The sequence below is a fragment of the Phalaenopsis equestris genome, unplaced genomic scaffold (assembly GCF_001263595.1).
Source record: "Phalaenopsis equestris unplaced genomic scaffold, ASM126359v1 Scaffold001027, whole genome shotgun sequence".
Lineage (NCBI taxonomy): Eukaryota > Viridiplantae > Streptophyta > Magnoliopsida > Asparagales > Orchidaceae > Phalaenopsis > Phalaenopsis equestris.
In genome coordinates this window covers 475,686-486,203 of record NW_018165466.1, presented here as the reverse complement: position 1 = coordinate 486,203, position 10,518 = coordinate 475,686, and the positions used below count along the sequence as shown (strand labels likewise).

The window sequence follows — 10,518 nt, the reverse complement described above, 5'->3', positions numbered from 1 at the left end:
AGAAGTAGAATATTAACAAATATTTTTCAACATTTCATCATAGTTCATCAAATACATGTGAAGTTCCATACTAGAGCTCCAAAAAAAAATCATAACTAAGCACAAAGTTAGAAAATATAAGCTAAATACTTGAAATTTCATAAATGTTGGGAGATAAAAAAGCCTGAAAATAGGTCCATCTTTTGCACAATTTCCTTATGGTTGGTCAATTGTTAATTGAACTTGGAAATGATTCCAGCTAAGCCAAATAATTTAACTGAATGGCCAACAATAATTGTACTTCATTATATACTTTAAATACCATAGTTTCAAGAACCGCAAATTTTGCAAAAGAATGACATGCACATTTTAATTTTTTATTAAACACTTGTAATATTTATGGCATGTGATCAGCTAAAAATATTTGAATTGTATGACTAATCTAAGAAAAATAATAGTTTTTTATTTATTTATTTATTTAAAACAAAGAGAGCCAATAAACAAATCTCATTTTCTCATATAATTTTGATTTAAAAAAATTTTAAAACAATTACATTTGCTTAACATTTATGCCATAAAAATTTATACTTCACTCATATTTAAAATAAATTCAAAAATTTTTAAAACTCATCTCATAAAACTTTTTTTATCCATATATCGCAACAAATATTTTGGGGAATTTACTACTTGCCGCTGAATTCTTGTGTTTACATATTGTACACCCAAAATATAATAGCACAAAATTCAAAGAAACATTATAGCCCCCAAATGACATGTGTAGTCAAACATGGCACATCAAAAGTCAAGAGTCATATCAATATGAACCCATGAAATCAGATGTTTAACCAAGGCTACCTCAAGATAGTGTATAAAACCTACCAAACAATCCTTTCGAGCAAGGACCAAGGAACATCCTTTAAGTGAGGAGAAGCATCGAGCCCTTTGAGACAATACCTTTTATTTTGGTAAACATGAGCTGATGTTCACTACTAGTGAAGTAGCTCTAATGGTTGGGATGTCGAATAGTGGAACTCAAGTAACACGGAATAGGGATCCTCTTTCTAGATTCACATCTACATAATATAAAAGAATTAAAAGCCCTTAGCTTAATATGAATAGTACTAAATTTATTAAATATTTATTAAATTCTTGCTTACAAACTTATTTTTCTTATACATTTACAACAAAGTACTTAGGGATCTTCTTTTCTTATGTGAAAAATGTACATGAGTTTATTAATATAACTAAGCAGAGACTATCTGAAGATTTCTAGCAGATTATTTTGACATTCAAATTAAGATTCAAAGTTGCAAAAATGTTTCAGCTACTTGAGTTGATTTGTCAAAATTTTTATGGCAAAGAAATTTTAAGATATCATATTTTTGACATATGTTTGACTATATACTGCTTAATGTCTTTTCGCATTTAATGCAGGTATGGTTTTTTTAGCAGATAATTTTTTTATTCCCTATGATGCAACATTCAAGACCTTATATCATGTGATGGTCAAAGTCAGTGACATTGAGAAATAAAATCTATGGTGGTACTTTTTTTGGAGTTGTCAGATGATAAGTATAAACTCATGTTGTAAAGTATATCACTTTCATCATTGTAACTATGGATATAGTCTCGATATTATTTTTTAATTTTTATACATATCTTTTATTATTTTAAAAACATAACTACAAAAGAGTAGTCATTATTATATGACCTTTCCAATATTAATTATTCTCTAAGAGTAATTATTACCTGTCCTCAAGTGACACTTCAATCTTTAAAAAACTAAAATATGTATGATATGTATATGAGTTTCTTTAGGAGTTACTAAAATTTAGATTTAGAAATATAGTAGTCCAACTTTGAAAAAATAATTAGTAAATGAGACCAACTTAAATTTTAAAAATTTTTAATATTAAGAACTATGAAAATATGAGTTCCAATCTAATTTAGAAATTTTGTAAGTTCTCTAAATTTAGATTTTAGTTCTTTAATTTTCTCTACTTAAAAATTTTTATTAAAAATAATTTTACTTACTATATTATATTTATAAGCTTAAGAATTTATCAAGTCTTATACTTTAAAAAGATCAAATGTAGAACCAATTTTTGATTAGGCACTACTCCTCAAGCTTCTCCTCCCTTACATTTCTTTTTTTTATCTTATCTTTTCTTTTTCTTTTATTTTTCTTTTTCTTTTTCTTTTTCAGACAAGGATTACTATATCTGGATAGACCTTTAATGATTTTGAATTCCACTTCTCCTTTCCTAAAGTAAAGTCTTGATATAAAACTTTTACTTATAAATATAATAATAGTTTTGAAAATCATTTTAATAAAAGAAATTTAAGTATTAAAAAAAAATGAGAAAAAATAAAATTCCATTTTTTGTTAAATATTTTTCATCCCCCCAAACTTAAATTTTTAATAGATTAAATAGTTTAGCATCAGATATATATAAGAAGGAATGAAAATTTAAAAATAACATGCTAACAGGAATTTTAAACCCTAATGATACAAGTATAAAACTAAAAATAAGAGTAAAATTAGTTTTTGATCAAAGTTTCTATATTTTCATTTCAATTTATCTTGTAGAGATTCAATAGACTTCTAAGGAGTGGGTATAAACTTGAGATTCAATAATTATGTAGAGATTCAATAGATTCAATAAGAAGGAATGAAAATTTAAAAATAATATGCTAACAGCAATTTTAAACCTTAATTATACAAGTATAAAACTAAAGAAAGGAGTAAAATTAATTTTTTTTATCAAATTTTCTATATTTTATTTTAATTTAACATGTAGAGATTCAATAGACTTCTAAACAGTGGGTATAAACATAAAAGCAAACATACACACTACTGACATCACAATCTTAACGTACAGTTCATCAAGTTAAACAATCAAAATAAAAAATGAAAGCTTCCTAAACGAAATATTACATAATTAATTTTTAAAGATTTAATTTAGATGATCTTGAAAATTTTCTTATAGACAACAAGTTGATTTAGTTGTACTCAAGTATTTTTTTTACTTGTGCTTGAATACTAGAGTACATCAATAAAATATTGTTGTACATAATGAAGCTTTCATTTTTTTTTTTACTTAATTTTAAATTTTTTTGTCTTTTTTCTCAAGAAATTTAGGATTATAACCCATACAATATTATGGAGCCTTATCCTACTATACAATAATGTTGCATTGATTCTACACCTATACTTCTCAAGCACAAGTCAAAAAATAAAAGTACTACCAATACAATATGATAATGCATAAAACTAATAAAAATTGAAAGTGTAAGCTTTCATTTAGGAAGTTTTTATTTGTTATTATGATTATTTTACTCGGTGAATTAGGGAACCTCTCTCTTTCGTACAACAATGTTGCATGGGTTCTACTCATGTATTTCTTAAGCAAAAGTACAAAAATATATCAGTACATCCAATACAACATGATTGTACATAAAAAAAGCTTAAGATCGCTTGATCTAAAACCATTAAAAATTAAAACTACAAGCTATTAGTTCTTAGTTTTGATTATTTTGCTTGATGAATTATGCAGTATTTCTCTTCTATACAATAAAATTGTCATGGTTGTACTCTTATATTTCTCAAGCTCAAGTCAAAAAATACTAAAGTACATCAAATGTGACATGATTGTATAGAAGAAAATTCTCAAGAACACATGATCTAAAGTCGTTAAAAATTAAAATTGCAAGATTTCAATTGAGGAGTTTTAATTTTTTTTAATTACTTTGCTAGTAAATTATATTGTCTTTCCCTTATATATAATAGTGTTATTTGTTGTACTCATTTGTTTCTCAAGCGTAAATATAAAATTAAATGAGCACAACCAATGCAACATGGTTGTACAAAAGAAAATTTTCAAGATCACCTCATCTAAAAGCATTAAAAATGAAAACAACAAGCTTTCATCTTTTTTTTTATTGCTTTACTCGGTGATTTACACAGTCTTTCTATTTTATACAACAATATTGTACTAGTTGTACTCATATATTTCTCGAGCAAAAGAAAAAAACTATATGAGTACAACTAATACAACATGATTGTATAGAAGTAAATTTTTAAGGTCAACTGATTTATAACCAATATAAATAAAATTGTGAGCTTTCATTTTTTATTCCAATTATTTTACTCAATGAATTATGCAGTATTTCCTTTCTGTCCAATAATGTTGTATTGATTATATTCATATATTTTTCGAGCATAAGTTTAAAAATACTAGAGTACAACTTGGTTGTACAGAAGAAATTTCTCAAGATCGCTTGATCTAAAACCAATAAAAATAAAAAATGCAAGCTTTCATTTTGCACAAGCATGTTGGATTACAGTAGTTGACTTCTTTTGTGCAACAATGTTATGCAACTGTATTTCTTTCTTTTAACATTCATTTGCTCTAAAATGTCCATCATCATCTTGGTGCAACCCCATTGATGGGTGCCTTTTGCTAAAAATAAAATGAATTACTATTAATGCAATTCATCGTTAGCATCTAGAACATGAATGCATCGGTCACTTTAATTCCTCCTTGCATCATTAAATATAGTACACCTGTATTATCTTCAATGATACTCCCATGTGATTTTAACAGATGTTTATTACTGGCATAACTAATGAATGGTTGTTATTTTCTATAAATTTATTAATAATTCAGTTATCTAAATAATCAATAACAAAGCTAATCATTCCATGACAAACAATCCTAACATATGATTTCTACTCCTTCACTGTGGTATTTAGATTGGGTCATTTCTTAAAATCAGCCTTTGAGCACACAGAACTTATTAATTTTATAGTCCTTATATTTGGCTAGTAAATGACATGATCCTTTCGAACGCTAAGTCCATAAAAAAATGTAGAAGTGTTAAACTGCACATAGGAGACCTTTTTAATATGAACAACTGTACAAAAGATTTCTTTTGTAATTGGTTTTAACTTTTTATGAAGTGTATCAATGCTTGCAAGTTGTCACACCAGGAACTACACATTCATGAGTTTGTTGCCCTTTTAACAAACTTGATGTAAGGGTACAACTAATTCAATGGGGATGTAGTACATGAAATGCTGGATAATAACTGTAGAAAACTTCCAAATAAAATATTTATATGACAATTAAATTCAAGTTCAACAATTCTTGTGTATAGAGAAATTTGAAAAGTATTCAATAGACTATGTTAAATAATCAGTGAGAAAACGAATGGTGTGCACCATGTCAAACTCAAGAAGTACAGTAGTGTAACTAATTCAGCATAATTGTGCTCTAGGAAATATTATAGGCAATAAAACATTCCAAATTGAAATACAAGCTTCCTAAAGCAGACTTTTCATCAGCTTTAACAAATTGGTTGCATAAAAACATAGACTTGCTCTTACATTTTTTGAGTAAAAACACAAAATTGAAAGTTTACAACGAATAATTAAAAAACATTGCCAATAGACTTTACTAAATAACCAATGAGTAAACTAATAGTGTACAATCATATAAAACCAAAGAATTATCATAGTATAACCTATACAACATAGTCGTAATCTAGGAAATATGTTATGTGACATGCAGTAAAATATTACAAATTGAAATTCCAAGCTTCCCACTCTAATAAATTAGTTTTGTAAGAGCACAGACTTCCATGTTTCTTGAGCACAAACTAAAAAAATGTAGTAGTGCAACAAATACAACATTGTTATAATAAAAAAAATGTTATATACTCCATGCACTAAAATACTCTAAATTTAATGTCCAAACTTTCCAAAGCAGACGTCAGTTGATCTGACTAATTGGGTGTGTAAGAAAATGATTTTATTGAAGCATTTTGTCAGTAAAAACCAAAGAAATGTATTACAACCAGAACAAAATGATCTTACTTTATGAAATGCTAAATTATTACAAGCAGTGAACCACTTCAATCTTACTTTATGAAATGCTAAATATTACAAGCAGTGAACCACTTCAAAAAAAAAAAAATCCTCAATGCAAAATTCATAAAAATTTCTTAATGCACAATCTTACAAATTAAATATCATAACAAAACTGTGTTTAAAATCTATCAATGAGTTCATGCCTATAATATCGTCACTATAGTCTTTCAAATTAAATATAATAACAAAACTGTGTTTAAAATCTATCCATGAGTTCACGTCTATAATATCATCACTATAGGGAGAAACAGAGATGACCACCAAACCGATCAAGTTATCAATTTATTTGTTCTCCATCCTCATGATTTCTTCCTCTTCAGAGTTTTTATTTTTCTTTTGCTTCATTTTAGAAAATGAAAAATGTTTCAAACCTAAACTCTAAAGATTGAGAAATATTTATGTATTTGTTTTCAAATTTCTACAGCATTATTTTTAATACAACATAAAACCTAATCTAGACGGGTCGAGTCGGGCATCGCCGTTACTTTTGAATATATATATATATATTATTTGGAACATAAAATTTTCTCCTTTGAACAAGTGATAGGGACTCCAAGACTGATTGTGTAAGTAGCTATATAGTTTGAATGAATTTCATGTGTTCTCGGGTTTGAAGCTGAATTAGCTGGTCTAGTAGGACGCTTAATGAGTTCTTACTATAGTAAGACAAGCTATTTTAAAATCATGATGAGCACTTGATGACCATGGTAGACACTTGCCTACGATGGCTCTAAATATATTCTAATGAATCTTCCTGAATTCATTCTTCAGCTTGCGTTAGAATGGGCTCAACCGGTTGCTTACTTACCATATTTGGCCTAAGTTTTTGGTTTTGCCGGGAATTTTGAAAATTTACACTTGGTCTTTGGAATGGATTTCTTGATCTTGCCTTTAAGCATACTTCTAGATGAATCCTTATCATTGACATGTTGCTAATCCTATGCTCTCCTTATTTACCTTCCTGCCTTTCTGCCTCTATTTTACTCTCCCAACATTTTTCTGAGCTTGGATGGATCTGATTGTCTATCTGCTGGATACATGTGCTTCAATTCAAGCATTATTTGAACATAACTGCTGTGTGCTTCACTCCACATTTAGAACACTGCATTGACATTAAAGTGGGCTCTTTTCAAACATAATCATTTACAAGCTTCTTTTGGGGTATGTTTACTATCCTAGTAATCTGATAGTATGATCTATTTACGAGGTTGTTACAGTTCGCGAATAATACATGCAATGCTCAGTCTCTCTTTTCGTTGTTCCTGGTCGTTCTGTTGATATTTTTCTTAGGTTTCTTTTTCTTCTGTATGTCTTACATGCTACATGTCATGTTTTGTTTGTTTTTGCTCTATTTATGAGCCATCTTAAATCTATTCTATAATCTTTTACATTTTTTAATGAAAATATTGGATGTCACCCTTCACTCCAAAATAAAGAAAAATTTGTTGCATTCCAGTCTGGTATACTTTGGAACAAGAATTTGTAATTTGTGTGTAAATCTTCATCCTATTTAGAGAATTTTTGTATGTGCATGATGTATTACACAATGACTATAATTGATATTCTAAAAATGATTTTTTTTAACTAGCAAATGCTAGAATAAATCATTAGTCCCACTATGAAAAAAGGCCTGGTAAACTTGGCTCTACTACTGCTTCGAAGTAAAAAAAAAGGGAAAAAAAGGCAGGTTTTGCTTTCATTAAATTCAAAATAATCTACACCTTCTCAATCCCCAGAACTCTGCAATTCCTCTAATCAGGTATAATCCTCCTGTTCAACGCATCCTCAAACCTACTGCACGAATCCACTCTCATCTCTGTGCTCATGTCATTATCCGGCGCCGGGTAATAATCCTCCCTAAGCTGTACATCCCTCAGATTCGGCATCTCCAAAAAAAAACTCATGAAATGTTCATTCGCAGTCCCATGGATGAAGAGCTTCCTCAATGATAAACATCCTCGTATCAATCCAGTTGCTGGAAGTGATAAGCTTCTCCGATTCACCTCCTTGTCTTGAGGTGGCCAGTAGTCCAGCTCACACAGGTTCAGATCACCAATTCCATGGAGATAGAATCTCTCCCACAAGCTGAGATCCATATGTCCTGTGGGAGCCGTCAAAACGTAGCCAATGGCTTCCCCACAATCAAGCTTCATCTTTGATAGCTGAGGGTATAAAGTCAGTGAGCTCAGTCCAAAAACAGGCTGGGTAGGGCGTGTGCAAGTTCTGCAATCACCCTCCACCTTGATGCTTATCTCCTCCAATTCAGGGCAGTTCTCCAGCCCCGATTCTGGTAATGGGCTCAGCACCTCTCCTGCAGGTAGCCACAGCGAAAGAGATCGAAGGCGATTGAATGTCTTGCACCAGAATTCACCGTCACCATTGCTGCAGTTGTCGTTCTGGTCAGAATACCTGCATTTTTTGCTCGACAAGCCTTCGCCATCGAGCTGGAATTCGTCGTCATCACAATCAGGATCATCTGTTGCGACCTCTGGCTGCAAAGTCCCCGGTTTCTCCCAGACACAGTCGATGTGAAGCCGCTCGATGCGGTCTCGAATTGGCCCCAGGGCACGAAGCGATGAAGCTGAATCAAGGTTCTTGCAGTTGGAGATCATCACGTCTTTGAGTGTGGAGCGAAGCGTTGCGGCTAATTTCTTGATCCCTGTTTCGGAAACCATGGCGCAGCCATGGATTTCAAATCTGGAGAGCTGACGGCAGCCCCGAGCAATGGTGGCGAGGCTAGAATCAGAAAGATCATCTGAGTTCTTGATGCATAAATTCCGCAACCCCCCACAGACTGCTACGCCGTCGAGATGAAGCCCAGCTGCTATACATACTCCCTGGAATCGCCCAAGCTTCAAGGATCGGATGCGAGGGCATCGGTGGCTCAGAATTTCCAATGCCGACCCGGAATCTACCACATCATGGCAAAGATCAAGGGTTAGATCTTCAAGAAGCGGTAGTGCTGAAAACAGCCCGATGAGCCCGGCGCGGGTGATACGTGACTCGCCGCGTGGGGTGGTGGTGGAATCAGAAAAATCGCGGGAGGGTGAAAGGGTGAAAGGATCAGCAAGATGAAGCAAGGATAGCTTCGGGCAAGCAGCGGCCACTGCAAGAATCCCTTCGTCACCGACGAAATCGAAAAACCTAGGATTGAAAACACAGGGAACAAGCAACCGGCGGAGATTAGTGCAAAGAACCGCAATCGCAACCAGCTCAGATGATCGGTAACCCTCGGACGCTGCAGAGCAGAGGAGATCGAGATGGGTCAACGACTCAGCAGCCAAAGGGTGAGAAGACAACGCGGCGGGGACATCTTCCGGCCAGCAATAGAACCGTGATAGATCTAAAGATGTAAGATTAGGGCACGAAGAAAGAAGAGGACTGAGATCGTCGCCCGGCTGCTGATTAGGCCGCGGATGCCACCGCACAAGTGAAACGTGCCGGAGATTCGGCCAATTGAGAGCCATGGCCGCGGAGCGAGCGTAGACGGTGAGCGAAACGACTGAGGGGAAAGCTTGAAGGAGTCGGTAGGTGAGAAGATGGAAGTCAGCGGGATGATGACCCCATGGAGAGAGGAGGGAGAGGTCGAGATGAGAGATGGAAGGGAAGCAGTTGGGGAGGAGGAAGAGATCACGGATGTTGCCTCGAAGAGACAGGGATGTGCGTGTAAGACGTTCGAGTGAGCGCCACTTGCTGCAGGTGAGGGAGATGGAGTTGCGCGTGCGGACGTCCCGAACGAGGGAGAAGGTGTGAGAAAGGACGGCGTCGGGGAGGTCGTGGATGTGCGTTGAACGGTCGGTAGATGCAGTGCCGCCATCCGCCATGGGCGAGCTTCTTCTCCAGGAACAGCAACAGCTCGGTTCAGAGGTAGAGGAGCAGGAGGGGTCGATTGGGGACCTATTGGATTTTGTCGGACACGAGAGACCACGTGATTGTCATCCACTCCTCTGCAATCTCTCTCCCCGTTGGCTTCCGCCGAGGGCTAAGTAGTTAAATATTTCCGGCATATTTGACAATTAAAGATTTTTTGAGGGGAGAAAAGTTATTGGGATAATCTTCGATTGAAGTGAAGATAAGCATTTGATTTATTTAAAATTAATATTAAGTATATTTATTTAGTTTCAATTAAAATAAATTTAATAGTTTTATATATATTTCAATGTAATTTATATCGAAAATTTCATAATTAATTTTTGTCAGTGATAAAAGAAAATTACAATTACACATAAAAGCATAACCCTAAAGTTTTTCTTACTAAATTTCACATTTAGGGAATACGTGGTTGCAAGTAAGATTTAATTGTAATGAGGGTTATTAAATCTTATAAATCACATTTAGGTCCGTTTGGGGCAGGTTATTTGGTGTGGATGGGGAGGCGTTTTCAAAATACACCTGATATATTTGGGTAAATTGCGTTTTGACATCTTATGCTTTTTCAAAATGCTAAAAACAACGTTTTCGCACCGCACCTATCTAGGTGCGATGACAGTTTTCTGGCTACGGTCCGGTTTTTCCAAAAAATAAAAAATAAAATTTGTAATAGCCACCACACCTCGCTTATCGACAAATTATTTTTAATCGTCTTATCAGCAGATTATTCAATAAGC

At 33.3% G+C, this 10,518-nt stretch overlaps 1 protein-coding gene across 1 annotated transcript; it reads right to left on the bottom strand.

Moving 5' to 3' along the window:
* Positions 1 to 7,485: 7,485 nt before the first annotated feature.
* Positions 7,486 to 9,915, bottom strand: LOC110032784 (F-box/LRR-repeat MAX2 homolog A). Its single transcript, XM_020736540.1, has one exon. The coding sequence runs from the start codon at positions 9,733 to 9,735 to the stop codon at positions 7,663 to 7,665; it is 2,073 nt and encodes a 690-aa protein (XP_020592199.1). The 5' UTR covers positions 9,736 to 9,915; the 3' UTR covers positions 7,486 to 7,662.
* Between the last annotated feature and the right edge of the window lie 603 nt (positions 9,916 to 10,518).

Excerpts from the sequence above, each read along its gene's own strand:
- LOC110032784 (XM_020736540.1), bottom strand. The coding sequence starts at position 9,735 with ATGGCGGATGGCGGCACTGCATCTACCGACCGTTCAACGCACATCCAC.